The sequence below is a fragment of the Cnephaeus nilssonii genome (genome assembly GCF_951640355.1).
Source record: "Cnephaeus nilssonii genome assembly, chromosome: 8".
In the NCBI taxonomy this organism is placed as follows: domain Eukaryota; kingdom Metazoa; phylum Chordata; class Mammalia; order Chiroptera; family Vespertilionidae; genus Cnephaeus; species Cnephaeus nilssonii.
In genome coordinates this window covers 93,398,817-93,416,797 of record NC_137079.1, presented here as the reverse complement: position 1 = coordinate 93,416,797, position 17,981 = coordinate 93,398,817, and the positions used below count along the sequence as shown (strand labels likewise).

At 37.4% G+C, this 17,981-nt stretch overlaps 1 protein-coding gene across 5 annotated transcripts in view; it reads left to right on the top strand.

Annotated features, from left to right (window-relative positions):
- Positions 1 to 17,981, top strand: part of ZC3H13 (zinc finger CCCH-type containing 13) — a 144,205-nt gene that overhangs the window by 37,865 nt on the left and 88,359 nt on the right. For all 5 annotated transcript variants that reach the window (XM_079778873.1, XM_079778876.1, XM_079778875.1 and 2 more), the window contains exons 6-8: positions 10,767 to 10,906; positions 11,518 to 11,678; positions 14,167 to 14,364. In XM_079778873.1, coding sequence (XP_079634999.1) covers positions 10,767 to 10,906; positions 11,518 to 11,678; positions 14,167 to 14,364 — 499 coding nt within the window. The remainder of the gene's footprint in view (positions 1 to 10,766; positions 10,907 to 11,517; positions 11,679 to 14,166; positions 14,365 to 17,981) is intronic.

The window sequence follows — 17,981 nt, the reverse complement described above, 5'->3', positions numbered from 1 at the left end:
AGCACATTGCATCAACTCTTAAGTTGCTGCTAAAGAAAAAGAATGGTATACTATGGAAACAATATAGATTGTAAAGAGATTTGTTCAAAGAGGATTTCCTAGAGTAGGTGGTATTTCAGTTAATTTTTTTTAAATGTGAAGAGGTTAGCTAGATAAGAAAAAGGGTAGGGATCCCAAATTGCAGAGGGTGCAGGCCAGGCTGAGACCCCCACCCTCCCACCCCGTGCACGAATGTTGTTGAAAATAAAATATTAGAAACCTTGACTCTTCAAAATTGGATAGCTAACTTTTCTGGAATAGTAAGGAATTAACTCAACATACCCAACATTCTTTTCTTTTTATTTTACTTGTTTTGGGATTAAAATTTTTCTGAAACTTCTTAAAAACTTCCTATCTTTAAAAGTAAAATTTCTCTATTACAATAATGCATACATTTTATTAAAAATTTAAAAGGTTCAGAAAAACCTGTCATTTTTCTCCATGTTTTCATAGTACCTATTTCAAAAACTTCTCCTTAAATTTCTAATCCCTTTATTTGTCCTGCTTGCTCTTTACTACACAAAGGTGATAGAACTTTTCATCCACAAGCTGCCTCAACTTCCTGAAAATAAACACTTACAAACTAGTTTTTTATGTACGCCTAAACTTTATTTCCCTTTTGTTCTGTGGAAGAGGCCTTCCCCTGCTGTATAAGGTTATATTCCCCTGTATTCTGGATCTAAATTCCTCCCACCTTTACAATCTTGTTTATTTAATACTAGAGGCCTGATGCAAGAAATTTATGCATGGGTAGAGTCCCTAGGCCTGGCCGGCGATCAAGGCTGATCTGCAGGGCAACTGGCGGGCTGATAGGGGGGCCCCCCGCTGGCACCTGCCTTGGCTGGCCTGGGGCCTGCAGACTGGGGGCAGCTCCTGTGTTGAGCGTCTGCCCCCTGGTGGTCAGTTTGCATCATAGCGGCCAGTCGTTCTGCTGTTCAGTCGATTTGCATATTAGGCTTTTATTATATAGGATGCATTCTCTTATATCTTTTAACATTCATCTTGACACATTTTTTCTTCTCCCCATGATACTTTTAGCCATCACCCTGTTTGTTCCCACTTTGTAATTAAATTCTTAAAAGGGTTCTATACCTTACTGTCTCTACTTTTCACCTCATATTTATTCAGTCTTCTGACCCATGTCTTCACTACAATTGGTTTTCAAGGTCCCCAATAACCCTCTCTTTGCTAAATAAATGGAGACATTCTTGACTCCATCTTTTATAACCTTTGTGCAGCACATAACACATTCAGGAACCTCTGCCTTCCTGAAGTACTTTTCCCCTTGGCTTCCATCTATCACTTTTCAGATTTTCTGTCTTTCTGTTCAGGCTCTTTGTTTTTATATAGACTCCTTATAGTCTATCTCTTCCTTAACTGTTGATTGCCAATGCTATATTCTAGACTTTCCTCTAAAAAAAATACTAAAGTGACTTTATTACAAGAACCTTTTATATATGCAACTAGAGGCCCAATGCACGAAGATTCGTGCAAGAATGGGCCTTCCTTGCCCTGGCTGCCGGCACTGCCTTCGCTCCGGCCCGGAGCCGCCTTTCTGCCTTCCCATGCTGCCCAGAAGCCAGGAGCAGCTGGGGCAGTGTGGAACGCCTGCATTGTCGCCATGGCGACAACGCAAGCATCCTGTCCCGCCCCCAGCCTCCCGGCGCCTGCGTATGCAAATTAACCCACCATCTTTATTGGGTTAATTTGAATACTCACTCCTGATTGGCTGGTGGGCATCGCGAAGGTATGGTCAGTTTGCATCTTACTCTTTTATTATTGTGGATTATTTTAAAAGATGAGTAAATGTCTTTTATGGTGATTTCACTTACAAAGTATTCACATGGCTATTTATGTTTTCTCTTGGTTGAAACTGGCAGGTTTTGGAAATAGTGTATCTTTATGATTTACAGTTATCTGTTTGAAAAAATATTGTATCATGGATTTAGACAGTCACGCCTGTCCCCAGATAGTGACACTGAACTGGTTTTATAGACTTACCATTCCTTCTGCATTTTCAAAGTGAATGCAATTTTAGCTAAATGTAAAAGAAATTGGTCTGTAATGGTATGTCTAAAAATTTACATTCTTTTTAAGGACCCCATATTAGAAATTGAATATGAGAAATTTTTAAAATATTTACTCATTAATTCATTTTACAATAACAGTAATAAACCCAACATAAAATTATATGGAAAATAACTATGCTTTGCAAAACAAAAATAAAAATTGTGAGTTGGTGGCATGTTTTACATGTTTTTCCAAATCTTTTTTAATGTCCAGTCAGGAAGCCAGAAGAGGTAAACTCTGTGCTTGCCTTTTCTTATGACCACATTGGCACTATAGCTAAATTATAGAACAGTCAGTCTGGATAACCATCTGAAGACTAGGTGAATAGTAGTCCTATAACTAAAAGTTATAGGACTAAAAGTTTATACTAAAGTTATAAAGTAGCCATGTCAAGACTGGTAGGGGGGCAGAGTTGCAAAACGGGTTGGCCCCACACCCAGAGGTAATTGAGAATTGGGAGGAATATCTCATTGCAGAGGAATCCCGTACATGCACCACCACAGGCTCTTTTAGCAGTGGGCAGCCAGACTTGATCAAGTAATCAGCTACAGTATTTTCTTCAAAACTCTTGGAAGTCCATAGGCACCAGGCAGGCAGCAACTGTGACCTGTCCCTCTTGCTGAGTGGCCCTAGGGTTGGCACTGGTACCAAATCTGAATCTGTATTAACCTGGTGAACACCACTCTCCCCATTCTGCTCTTTCTGAGACTCTGTCTCACCCAACTTGTGTATAGCCCACAACTCTTTCAGTGACTGAGCCTTATGGGCAGCTGGCAGCTGGCCTCAGGGTATCCTGTGCATTTTTCTCTGGTCCCAAGCCTGGTACTAGTACCGCCAGCCTTGATTTTAGCATCATGGCCTCTCCCACATGCCTCCAGGCCCAGCACAGGCAGCAGCCAACTATAGATCACTTTGTATGTTCTACCAGGTAACCCCAGATTATCATAGGGAGCAGCTGACCTTGGCCTACACCAGAAACTTACCCAAAGGCCCCAGAACCAATACACCTTGTAGCTAATTTGAGACCATAACAGAGTACCACCCAATTAACTCCTCTAGCAGCACACACAATGGGTGGTCTTGGCAGGCACCAGAGCCCTGCTGGGGTGAATCTGTTCCATGGGGAGAGCCACCACAAAGCAGTTTGTACTCTCTGGTTGTGGTTAGTCCTCACAGCCAGTTAGCCTACAGGTCAACACTATTCCCTGATGTGCCAATAGCAATCAAGGTTCAACTACAGTAGGGGGGCACATTACAATTCACACAAGGGATTCTCCTGGAACATCTAGCTCAGGTGATCAGGGTGACTGCACCACTGGGCCTCCTGGGTCACTTATATCATAAGACCATACTGCCAAGACTGAGAGACATAGCAGATCTACCTAGTACATAGAAGCAAACACAGAGAGGAAGCCAAAATGAGGACACAAAGAAATATGTCCTAAATGAAAGAACAAGAGAAATCCCCAGAAAAATAATGATATGGAATGGAAGCAACCAAATACCAGATGCAGAGTTAAAAACAATAGTTATAAGGCTGCTCAGGGACTTTAGGGGAAGAATGGATGATCTCAGTGTAAACTCAAACAGAGATAGTAAGCATTTAAAAGGACATAGAAACCATAAAAAAAGGACCAGTCAGAAATGAGAATACAGTAACTGAATTGAAGACTACACTAGAAGGAATCCAGTAGATAAGATGAAGCAGGGGATTGAATCAGCAATTTGGAAGACAAGATAGCAGAAAACACCCAATCAAATCATCAAAAAGCAAAAAGAAATTTTTAAAATGAGGATAATTTAAAGGACCTCTGGAATAACACCAAGCGTAACAACTTTCACATCACGGGTCCCAGAAGGACAAGAGAGAGCAAGGAATTGAGAACCTATTTGAAGAAATAATGACTGAACATTTCCCTAACCTGGCAAAAGGAATGTACATACTAATCCAATAATCCCATTAGTTGCTACAAGGGAGCTTTCATAAGACTGTCAGCTTTATTCTCAACAGAAACTTAGAAGTCCAGAAGGGATTGGCATGAAATATTAAAAGTGAAGAAATACAAGGACCTACAATCAAGACTACTCTACCTAGCAAGGCTATCATTAAAAATTAAAGGAGAGATCAAAAGCTTTCCAGACAAGAAAAAGCTAAAGGAGTTAGTCACCACCAAACCAGTATTACAAGAGATGTTAAAGGGACTTCTTGAAGAAGTAAGAAGAAGAAGCAAAAGGAGGGGGAGGGAAGGAGGAAGAGGAGTCATAAGTACAAATAATAAAATGCCAATAACTACATACCTTTTAGTAATCATTTTAAATGTAAGTGGATTAAATGTTCCAATCAAAAGATATAAGGTAGCTGAATAGAAAAGAAAACACCACTCATACATAGAGACCAATTTCAGATTGATAGACACAGACTGAAAGTAAAGAGATGGAAAAGGATTATTTCATGGAAATGGAAACAAAAATTATCTGGGGTAGCATAACACTTGTAAACTTTTATGAAACAACATAGGAGCGCCTAACTATAAAGCACAAATGGACAGACAAAGGGAGAGATTGACAGTAATACAGTCATAGTAGGGGACTTAGCACCCCAATGACATTAATGGATAGCTATCTAGACTGAAAATCAATAAGGAAACAACAGCCTTCAAAAACACATTGGAACACATGCTTAACCCATTTCACCCCAAAAGCAACAGAATATACATTGTTTTTAAGTGTACATAGAACATTCTTCCACATTAGACCACATGGTAGTCCACAAAACAAGTCCCAATAAATTTAAGAAGATTGAAATCATATCAAGCATGTTTGTTTTTTTTTACCACAATGCTATGAAACTAGGCATCAATTACAAGAAAAAAAAACTGAAAAATAAATACATAGAGGACATACATATGGTCAGTCAATATATGAAATGATGTTCAGTGTCACTAATTATTAGAGAAATGCAAATTAACACACAATGAGATATCACACCTGTCAGAATAAACAAGTGTTGTCAAGGATGTGGAGAAAAGGGAGCCCTCATCCACTGTTGGTGGGATTGCAAATTGGTGCAGCCACTATAGAAAACATGGAGATTCCTTAGTAATTAAAAATAGAAATACCTTATGACCCAGCAATTGCACTTCTGGGGTATCAAGCCAAAGAAGTCCAAAACACTAATTTGAAATGATATGTGCATCCCTATGTTTATTGCAGCATTATTTACAATAGCCAATATATGGAAGCAACCTAAATGCCTGTCAATAAATGACTGGATAAAGAAGATGTGGTAAATATATACAATGTAATAATACTTGGCTATAAAAAAGAATGAAATCTTACCATTTGAGACAACATGGATGGACCTAGAATGTATTATGCTAAGGGAAATAAGTCAGACAGAGAAAAGACAAATACATGATTTCATTTTTTTGTGGAATCTAAAAAAAATGAACAAAACAGAAAGAGGCTGATAGATATGGAGAACATACTGATTATTGCTAGATGGGTGGGGCTTTGGGAAACCTGCTGAAAAAGGTGAACGGATTAAGAAGTGTAAATTGACAATTATAAAATAGCCCTTGGAATGTAATGTCAATAAGGAACAATAGTCAATAATATTGTAATAATTATGTATGATGCCAGGTTGCTACTACTAGGCTTATCAGGTTATCACTTCGTATGTTCTAGAAATGTCTAATCACTATGTTTTACACGTGAAAAAGAATAAAATCAAATTGCCCAGAAATAAAAGACAAAAAGAAGTACTTAAATATATACCAGGTGTACTGGTTAATAATGGGATTTTTTTTTCAAAAGATGGAGTTACACATATGTTGATATATATGTGATTTGATAGGTATGCTATTTTGTTGTATTGACAGCAAGCTTTAAAACTTCATTATGTCAAATTTTCTGAAGGTGTAAACATCATAGATATTTTTACATTAAAAATGTTGAGTTTCATGTCAAGAAAAGAGCATTTGCGGGAAGTTTTAATTCATTACTTTATTTTGAAGAAAAGTGCTGCTGAAAGTTATCGTATACTTCGGGAAACTTATGGTAAAGATGCTCCATCTCATGTTTACAAGTGATGATTTCAATGTGAAAGACAAAGGACATCGAGGTCAACCGAAAAAGTTTGAAGACCAACAGTTACAAGCATTATTGGATGAAGATGTGTGTCAAACTCAAAAACAACTTGCAGAAAGATTAAACGTTGCTCAGCAAACAATTTTTAATCACTTACAAGCAGTGGGAAAGTTTTTAAAGGAAGGAAAATGGGTGCCACATCAACTGAATGAAAGACAAATGGAAAACCGAAAAGTCATCAGTAAAATGTTGCTTCAACAGCACGAAAGAAAGTCTTTTTTGCATAGCATTGTGACTGGCAAAGAAAAGTGGATTTATTTGGAGAATCCCAAATGCAAAAAATCATCGGTTGATCCAGGCCAACCATCAACATCAACTGCAAGGCCAAATCGCTTCGGAAAGAAGACAATGCTCTGCATTTGGTGGGATCAGGAAGGTGTGGTGTATTATGAGCTTCTAAAACCAGCTGAAACCGTTAATACTGATTGCTACCAACAACAAATAATCAATTTTAAGCACACTTTGATCATGAATTGACCAGAATGAGCCAGAAGACACGGCAAAGTAATTTTGCTTCATGATAATGCACCATCACACATCACACACTTCAAAACCAGTTAAAGATACATTAAAAGATCTTGCCTGGGAAGTATTAACCCACCCGCTGTATTCACCAGACCTTGCTCCTTCAGATTACCACTTGTTCTGATCGATGGAACACACACTTTCTGAGCAGCACTTCAAAAGGTATGAAGAAGTGGAAAATTGGGTCTCTGAATGGTTTGCCTCAAAACAAAAGTTTTATTGGGACGGTATCCACTAATTACCTGAAAGATGGGGGAAATGTGTAGCTAGCAATGGACATTACTTTGAATAAAGCACTTTTGATGTTTCTCTTGAAATTATCGTGTTTTCTTTGATTACAAAATTCGCGTTATTAACCGGTGCACGTGGTATGTAGTCTTTAACACATTAAGCCCCATGTCAGTCACCAGTGACTGACACTATACTTCCCGTCTGGAAGACAAAACAGGCTGGGTGCTTGACATGTTAATTGTTATACTTTTTATATATCTACTAGAGGTCTGATCCCCAGGCCTAAACCGGCAGTTGGACATCCCTCTCACAATCCGGGACCGCTGGCTCCTAAATGCTCACCTACCTGCCTGCCTAATCGCTCCTAACTGCCCTGCCAGCCTGATCACCCCTAACCATCTCTGCCTGCCAGCCTAATCGACCCTAACTCCCCTCCCCCCCCCAGCCAGCCTGGTCGCCCCTCACTGCCCCCTCTGCCGACCTGGTCGCCCCTCACTGCCCCCTCCTCGGCCTGCTTGCCTGGTCACCCCCAACTCCCCCCCCCTTGCTGGCCTGGTTACCCCCAATCCCCCCCCCCCCACTGTCCTAGTCACCCCTCACTGCTCCCCCTCCCGCCAGCCTAATCGTCCACAACTGCCCCCCCCAACTGCCTGGTCACCCCACACAGCCTGCTTGCTCAGTCATTTGGTTGTCCCTCTTTAACCTCCCTGCTGGCCTTGTGGCCCCATGCAGCCAGATGTTACTGTGAGGGCGTCCTGACCAATTTGCATATTACCCTTTTATTGGTCTAGACTAGAGGCCCGGTGCACAAATTCATGCACAGGTGGGGTCCGGCCACCTGCCCCAATGAGGGCTGATGGGGGGTGGGTCTGGTGGGGGTGTGGTACATGGGAGGTTGGCTGGCCAACCCCGCCCCCAATTGGGGAAGGGCCGCCCAGGGAGAGGGGCTGCAGGAGGTTGGTCAGGCCGATCGGGCCCCGTTGGGCAGGTTGGTCACTGCAGTGCTCATCATAGCAACTGGTCGTTCCAGTCACTTGGCTTTTTTATACATATATATTTATTTATATATATATATATATATATATATATATATATATATATATATATAGAGAGAGAGAGAGAGAGAGAGAGAGAGAGATGATTATTTATATACAATTACTAAAAGTAAAATTGCTAAAAGTTTAGAATGTTCTTAAAGCTTTACCCATATTGCCAAATTATTTTCCAGGATAGATGTACTAGTTCATATTGCTGTCACTAGAGAATGAACATTTTTTATATGTACCTTTGCCAATACCTAATATTCTAATTAGAAAAAAATGGCTCTTTAATACATGAAAATAGCATATTTATATATCATTTACATTTCTTTCTTTTTGTAAGTTGCCTGTTTATGTCCTTTACCCATTCTTTTTTTAATTGGTAAGAATTTTTTATATATAAAGAAAGTCAACCTTATGTATTACATGTGTTTTTGTTATATATTTTTTTTAAGTTGCCTTCTTAAATATGCCATTTTAATTAGTTTTTCTGATGACAGAATCTTCTATATGAATTAATTTTAATAAGGCAATTGTAATTATTTTGTTGCTATTTTGGTCAGGAGACTGTCACTTGCAGTCACTATCAATGGGAAGGAGCATTTGGGGGTAGGTGGAAGGGTGAGCAAAAAAGAGAGAACTCATGGACATGGACAGCAAACAATGTGGTGATTGTGCGGCAGTGGTGGTGGAGCTGGAAGAGGGCATAGAGGGGGGAAATGGTGATGGGAGAGAAAGTTTATTAACAACATGCCTACTTTGTAGCCCATTTAGTTTATTAACAACATGCCTACTTTGTAGCCCATTTCTTATGGACTAGAAAGGCATCTTTCTTTTGATTATAAAAATATGCATAAAATAAAAATAGTTTCTGATTAAAGACTCAAACTTCCCTTTAAGCAAATTACATTAGCTGTAGTACATACATTGTCTTTGACATGTGTTTTAACTGTTCAGGCCTACTTCCTTGGTTGGGTGGTTGGGAATGAAGTCTGAAAGCCAACTTCTCAGTTCTTACATGTATTCTGTATTGGTGATATTTCCACATAGCAGCTTTTTGATGGGCACAGTATTATTGTTAATACTCTTTGTTTACCCTTAATATGTAGTTATAAAATTTCATCTGTCTATTAATAATTTAAGAATACAATCAAACCATGTCTTCCAACCCTATTATTTACTGATCTATGTCAATGGGAAGTAAAATAGTAACTAGATAGATCCATTTTTAATTTAATTCACCATCTCTAATTAATTTACCTAGTAAATGTTATATGCCACTTAATGATTGTTTTGTGACTGATAAACATGTGTTAGTCTAGTTTATATATTTACTGAGAAGTTGTTATATTCTAATATAACATGAGTAATCAAGTTTAATCACACAGATAACAGATATATAACCAGTGCACCTGGTTTGCTACACTCAGTCCCCATGCATAAGTGGATAGTTGACATTCTATTGTATTTTATCCATACATGACAATGATGTCCATTTTCTTGTGCTTTAAGCAGTCTAGTAGAACTAGATATCTTTGTTTTTTAGTTCATTTTATTTCTTTACTCCAGGTTAAGAAATGGTGTTCTTAAGTGCTAAAAATATAGTTTGAGAAGGTACCTCATTTTGTAATCCATCAAGCCCAACTAGTCATGTGTTAGGTTAGAAGTCAGTAAAATCCCCACCTCCAGGCTTCTTGGCATTTATAGCAAATGAGAATGAGATATTGGGTGGTGGTGCCAATAGCCATTGAAAACTTGTCTGTATTATAATGAAATAGCTCTGCACACCACTCTTACTTTTCTTTTCCTTAACCAAGTTTCTTCCTTGCTACCCACCTCCATTGGAAGAGATGAATAGAAATAGAAACATAGTATCTGATCCACTGAGGAGATGTACAGTTCTAATCTAAGGAACTAGTACAAATCACTTTTAATGAAAATGTTACAGATCCTTCAGAAATTAGCTCATGTACACATTAGTATTAAAAATAGTTAACCGGCCGAAACCGGTTTGGTTCAGTGGATAGAGCATCGGCCTGTGGACTGAAAGGTCCCAGGTTCGATTCCGGTCAAGGGCATGTACCTTGGTTGCGGGCACATCCCCAGTAGGGGGTGTGCAGGAGGCAGCTGGTCGATGTTTCTCTCTCATCGATGTTTCTAGCTCTCTATCCCTCTCCCTTCCTCTCTGTAAGAAATCAATAAAATATATTAAAAAAAAATAGTTAACCGTATTTAGTTACAAATCAGTTGTGCCACTAATTAAAAAAAAAACACTATAGAAGCAATATTGCCCAACTAATGTAACCTTTATTTAGTACTAATGAGTCTTTAAGAAAATTAAGGAGGTAATGATTAATTTTATATGCAGCGTGTAATATTGAAGGCTTTGGTATGTTTAATGCTTAGGATTTATAATTGTTTTATTTTATCTTTTAAAAATCCCATCTCTTAATCAAAACTGCAACTCCCAACAACCCAAAATTACTTCCAGCAAATCCAGAAACCTTAAAAATATTTGGCTTTTCATAAATCAGCCATATTGATTTTAATCCTTTATAGAAACAGTATATTTCTTTTATCTTTTAGAAGTATGTTAATCTAATAAAGGCTTTACTATTTTGATTTGTATAAAAATTATTTGAAAAGATTCTCTAGATTTTATAGAGATTATTATGATAGTTTCTTAAAAGTAATGAGATTTTTTGTTTAAAGATTCTGACAATGGAGATATTAATTATGATTATGTTCATGAGTTGTCATTGGAAATGAAGCGTCAGAAAATACAGAGGGAATTAATGAAGCTGGAACAAGAAAACATGGAAAAGAGAGAAGAAATTATTATTAAAAAGGAGGTATGCTATTTATTGAAATATGTTAGTCGATTAACATCAACATGAATATTGACCAGAGAACTCATTAGCTTCTTGGCACATCTTAAATTGTATTGGGCTATTGATACACATATTGGTCAACTTGCTCTATATCAGTCATTTCATATGTGTTAATCATTTAATCTTCACATTACTTTATTAGTTAAATAGATAATAAACGGGTGAACAAAACTGAAGTTCTGTTGCCCAGAGTCACCAGCTAATGTAAAATGGGATTTGAATATATATATGTCTGTTGTTTAGGCCCATGCTATTTCCAGAATAATTGTTTCATTACTAAAGAGTAGAGAGAGAATTTATTCGAATATAATTTGTGATTTTTTTTAGGAGATTTTGAAATTTCATAACTTCATTTTGTTTTGTTGGTATTACTATTATTTAAGGGAGTTAATTAGCATTTTGTTTAAAAGCATAGGTTCATAAGTCTGACTACTATCAATACATGGCTATCGTAATAACACTTAATATTTCATCTTAATTTTGGTATGGTTTAAAAACCAGTGCTTTGCTGCCTGATTATTATAACCATGACTGGAGGAGTTTCTGAATTGACTTACTGAATTTTTTGAAAGGTTTCACCAGAAATGGTTAGATCAAAGTTATCTCCATCACCTTCTCTAAGAAAGTCTAGCAAATCTCCAAAGCGAAAATCAAGCCCTAAGTCATCATCTTCAACCAGCAAGAAGGACAGGAAGACAACTACAGTATCCTCTCCCATGTTGGACCAGCAAAGGTTAGTAAGGTGATAAATAGTGCTGGAAAGAAATAGCTTTTTCTGAAATCATACTCTTAAGTAATTAGTAGATTGCAGAAGGGTACTTTTAAAACATTCAGTATTTAATGTAACAAATAAAGATACAGAACAATAAAATAAATATCTGTCACATCTACATATGCTTCAGAACTTTTTATTTTTTAAGAAATGAAACATAATATTTCCTGTTTTTCCCCTCTTGAATTTTGTTTTATACTTGTGCATGTCTTTGTACTTTCATAGTATGTATTATTTTGCAATATATAGTATTTTCATCAATTTAATCTTAATACAGATACATTATAACTTTTTCACTTAACATTTTTTACATTTATATGTATTGATATATGTAGCGTTAGTTTTTTCGTATTTATAGTATATATTAATCTACCTTGTTGAATATTTAAGTTGTTTCTAGTTTTTAGCTATTAGAAATGATACATGATGAACTTAATTTTTGTCTTGTGTACATGATCAAGAGATTAAATTCTTTACAGTATATATGTAGCAGTAATAATATATTATTTAGTTTTATTATAGTAGCCAGTTGAAGAAATAAAAACAGATGTGATTGAATATTGTTACATTGCAGGACTGAGAATAAGGCATAAGACATGCTGTACTATTTAAATTTTAATTAAAGTACATACACTGATTTTGTTGAAGGAAAATGCTAAATAAAAATCTCTTCCGAACTCTTGACCAGTTGGAAACCCTCTCTATCTGAACCCATAATGAAACTCATATTTTACTCCTTTCTTCTAGTTTCCAGAGGCTCTAATCCTATTTCAGATTCTGGTTACTTTTTTGCCTAGGTTATTATATCATCTCACTAATTATATTGCCTTTATCTAGTATCTATTCCCCACACATATAAAGAATCAGATACCCCAACCCGTTTATTTTACAGATGTTATAAGAGAAATCTTGAGAACAATTCTAATTAATTATATCATTGAAAAACGCAGTGGTTTCCATTCTCTTTAGTGAAATTCAGGTTTTTTAAAATGACGTTTTCCTTTGATCTTTCAGTATTGCCATATTTTTATCCAAACATCCTTCTATAGTCTCCCATCTTTAATCCCTCGATGTCTAACTCAATTTTTATCTTTCTGCTAAGTTTTTCCATTTTTCTTTACTGAACATAATTTGTATTCCTTTTGTGTGTATCAAATTTTATTATATCCCCCTTGTAATATTAATTATTGTTTGTATTATATTTTAGCTGTGGCATACATGCTTTACAACCTCTATTAAATTTAAGCTCCTTGTAGATTGGGATTTTTTTTAATACATATTTTTATTGATTTTGGAGAGAGGGGTAGGGAAGGGGAGAAACATCGATGTGAAAGAGAAACATTGATTGGCTGCCTCCTGTATGCCCCTTACTGGAGACCAAACCTGCAACCTGGGCATGTGCACTGACCTCCAGGTTCATAGGTCCGTGCTCAACCACTGAGTGACACTGGCCAAGCTATATTGGGATCTTGATGGTTCATTGTTCTATCTCTGCAAAGTACCTAGTTTGCATAGAGTTTTGTATTTTAATAAGGCACTTTGTAGAGTTGGCTTGATCCTTTCCTTTGCTCCTGGGATTGAGTAAATATGGCAAGTATATGGAAGAGGTTAAACATAGAGTGATGTGATTTACCCCTACTTGCTCTATATCCACTTGGCTAACCAATTATTAACTTTTCCTCACTTCCATTCATTTTCCTCTCAAAAAACAGCATACCAGAAATATTCTTTTTATTTTCTTATTCTTTCTATTTATAAAATCTTTGATGCAAGAAAATAGAATCTTTGAAATTTAATCTTTTCATAGAAATCATAACTATTTAGATGTGTGGTTAGTTGTATCCTGTTCTTTTTCATGTAATCATCTCTTACTGCTTTTTAGTAGCTCACTTATCTTGTGATAAATATTTAGCATGAGTAATTACTTATTGACTTAACTGTGATATTTCCTGTATTCTACAATGTTGTTGACTTTAAGATTTACCATTAATTTAACCTCTTGCACTCGGATGTCGAGTGTGACTCGACACGGTTAGCATCGGTAGCAGCTCGTATGTATTTGAAATATAAAAAAATCCAAATAAATAAGTTTGTATGAAAAGAAACTCCAGTTTGTTATTCTACTGCCGCGCTTTGTAAAATCTGGGGTATTTAAAAAATTAAATCCCGAGTAGAATAAAGGAATCGAGAAAAAAGCAAGCGAGTGCAAAGGGTTAATAATAGAAGCAGAAGGATCTGGAAAACAGTACATTATAGGCAAGTAAATTATTTCTTTGCTCATTTCTGTCTTTTTCCTAGATATTGATTACTAGTATAAAAAATATTCAAAGGCAAGCTATTGAAAGGAATGCCACCATTTTTAAAATGTTGTTTGTTAAAATGAGAAAAATATCCATTAGACCTTCTAAAAGTATTTGGACCTCTAATGATAACTTTGTGTTATCTTCAGGAATTCAAAAAGCAACCAAAGTAAAAAGAAAGGACCTCGAACTCCTAGTCCACCTCCTCCTTTACAGGAAGATATTGCTCTGGGAAAAAAATATAAAGAAAAGTATAAAGTAAAAGATAGGATAGAAGAAAAACCAAGAGATGGAAAGGACAGAGGACGGGATTTTGAAAGACAAAGAGAAAAAAGAGACAAGCCCAGGTAAGGAGGATTCTGAGTTGTTGACAATATTGCTTTTTGTAGAATCTAAAATACTTATTCAGGAGCTCTTAGGCATTACTGTAATGGATTTTTTAGTGGTATTAAACTGTTTATGTATACTTAATAATTCCCATATTTAGTTATGGATAATTCAGTAAATATTAACTTAACATTTTTTTTATTGTGATTAAAAAACAAAATTTCCTATCTTCATTTTTAAGTGTACAGTTCAGTAGTGTTAACTATATTCACATTGTCATGAAACACATCTCCAGAACTTTTTCATCTTGCAAATCTGAAACTCTAGACCCATTAAAAAATTCCCTTCCCCTCTCCCCTTGCTCCCAACTTCTCAGCCCCTAGTAACCACTGTTCTACTTTCTATTTCTATTAACTTAACCACGTTAGATACTTCATATAAATGGAATAATTTTGTCTTTTTGTGACTGACTTAGCATAATGTCTTAGGAGTTCATCCATGTTGAAGTGTGTGACAGGATTGCCTTCCTTTTTTAAGCTGAGTGATATTTCATTGTCTGTATATACCACATTTGTTTATCCATTTATCTCTCAACTAGAGGCCCAGTGCATGAAATTCGTGCACGGGAGTGGGGGGGTGTCCCTCAGCCCAGCTTGCACCCTCTCCAATCTGGGACCCCTCGAGGGATGTCCAACTGCCTGTTTAGGCCCGATCCCACCGGACATCCCTCTGACAATCCAGGACTGCTGGCTCCCAACTGCTCGCCTGCCTGCCTTCCTGATTTCCCCTAACCTCTTCTGCCTGCCAGCCTGATCACCCCCTAACCACTCCCATGCCAGCCTGATTCATGTCTAACTGCTCCCCTGCCAGCCTGTTTGCCCCCAACTTCCCTCTTCTGCCGGCCTGGTCACCCCTAACTGCCCTCCACTGCAGGGTTGATAGCCTCCAACTGCCCTCCCTTGCAGGCCTGGTACCTCTCAACTGCCTTCCGTTGCAGGCCTGGCCCCTCCCAATTGCCCTCTCCTGCTGGCCATCTTGTGGTGGCCATCTTGTGTCCACATGGGGGCAGGATCTTTGACCACATAGGTAAAGCTATCTTGATCTTGTGTGTTGTAGTGATGGTCAATCTGCATATTACTCTTTTATTAGATAGGATAGAGGCCTGGTGCACGGGTGGGGGCCTGCTGGTTTGCCCTGAAGGGTGTCCTGGATCAGGGTGGGGTCCCCTTGGGGCGTGGAGAGGCCTGGGCGAGGGGCCTGTGGTGGTTTGCAGGCCAGCCACGCCCCTGGCGACCCAAGCAGAGGCCCTGGTATCTGGAATTTATTTACCTTCTACAATTGAAACTTTGTATCCTGGAGCGGAGCCAAGCCTCCTGCTCGATCCGTGGCTGCCGCCATTTCTGTTTGGATTTTTTTTACCTTCTATAATTGAAACTTTGTATCCTTGAGTGGAGGCCTGGGCCTGCCAGAGTGTGTGGAAAGCTTGGCTTACTCTGTCGCCGGGGAAACTCAAGCCTCCCTTCTGGTAGCCATCTTGGTTGGGGTTAATTTGCATACTTGCCCTGATTGGCTGGTGGGCGTGGCTTATGTAGTGGAGTGATGGTTAATTTGCATATTACTCTTTTATTAGAGAGGATGGATATATGGATTGCTTCTGTCTCCTGGCTATAGTGAATAGTGCTATTATAAACATGGGTTTAGTATGTTGATCTTTTGGTTCACAAGATTTATGAAATGTTTACAGATTGAATAGAGATGTTTTATCCTTGTTAATATTTTAAATTCATTTTGAAATTCTTTTATGAAACTAATATTTCCGCAAGAAAATATATAACTCTAGAGATCTCTTAGTCTCTTTTCTTTTTGAGTTACAATGTAATAGAAAATACACAAACCTTGAATTTGCACAAACAGGAACTTGTATCTTGGCTCTGCCAGTTACTTGATGTGAGACCCTGAGTAAGGTATTTGTTTTCTCAGAGCCTCTGTTTATTCCACTGTAAAATATGCATGATACTGCCTCATAGGATTGAGGTGAGGATTAAATGGGGTAAAGCTTAAAAATATGAGCAAAGTGCTCAATAAATATACTCTTTATCTTTCTACTTGAGTAATAATTTACCACATAGTAATATTTAAATATGCCTTTCCATTTGTAGGCTTTCACTTAAATTAATACTTAATCAAATGTTGCCATAAAGTTATTTAGTATTTCTAATTTTTATTTTTTTCTGTTACTGATGCAGTATTGTTAGATTTAGAATCAGCTGTTAGAAATAAGGATTCATGCCCAAACTTTGCTGCACATTGGAATCACCTGAGTGTCTTTAAAAGTATTGATACCTAATTCCAGTCCCCAGGTATTCTGATTTATTTAGTATGGGTTGCTACCTTGGTATCCAAAATTTTAAAAGCTCACTAGAATTCCAGTGTTCAGCAAAGGTTGGGAATCATAAATTGTGATTTATTCTTTAAAGAAGGTCAGAGGGAGGTGGGTCTGAGACTGATACACTAGTCCTCAGTGTCATGACACTGGATTCCTTGTGCATGCTCACTTTTCAAGCAAAAGGTTAGATATCTCATGGTTAAATTTGACTGCTAATGCTGTATAGCCTTTACATCCATATTCCACGCAATAGGAAAAATTAAAGGAAGAAAGCCTTAACCTTCCAAGAAGTCTCACACACTATTTCCCCTTACATCCTATTGGCCAGAATTTAGTCACATGGCTACATCTAGCTATGAAGGCATCTTGGGAATGTAATCCTTTAGCTGCGCATATATCTCAAGCAAGTAAAATTGGGGTTACTAACAGCAAGGAGAGATAGGACAGTGGTCGGCAAACTCATTAGTTAACAGAGCCAAATATCAACAGTACAATGATTGAAATTTCTTTTGAGAGCCAAATTTTTTTAAACTTAAACTTCTTCTAACGCCACTTCAAAATAGGCTCGCCCAGGCCGTGGTATTTTGTGGAAGAGCCACACTCAAGGGGCCAAAGAGCCACATGTGGCTCGTGAGCCGCAATTTGCCGACCACGGGGATAGGACATTGCAATCTCTGCTACACCTGTGTGATGGCCATTTCTCCTCATGTTATTAAGTAATAAGATCATTAGAGTAAAACCAGTATTATCTGGCCCTTTATCTGGAAAGCTCTGTGAAATGGTATTTGTAATATTATTAAGAATAAATGATCTACCTAATAAGCAGTTATTATAACTTTGTAAGTTTGCCAAAACCCAGTAATTTCCCAAAAATATATTTTGGTGGTAAGCTTAGTCCTTTCTTTGTCTTCATAAGAGATCTTATCTAACTTATTTAGGTAGATCAAATTTTTTTTTTCCCTCTCCCCTGTGGTGACTTAGAAGAACCAGAATGATTCTCTCAGCTGTTGCTAGGATCTGGCAACATTGTGTTTTTCTGGAGCAATAAGAAAGTGGTTAACTGGCACATTCACAATTCCTGAACATAATTTCCTAAAATATACATTGTATTTTATTCAATCAAATAGCTATATTTTGAAAATGACATATAAATCAGATATAAATTATGTTAAATGTTCTTGTTGACTTACAGTTTAAGAAGTTTTTATTCTTCTCTGATGGTTCTTGGTGTTCTTATTTTGTTATTGTGAC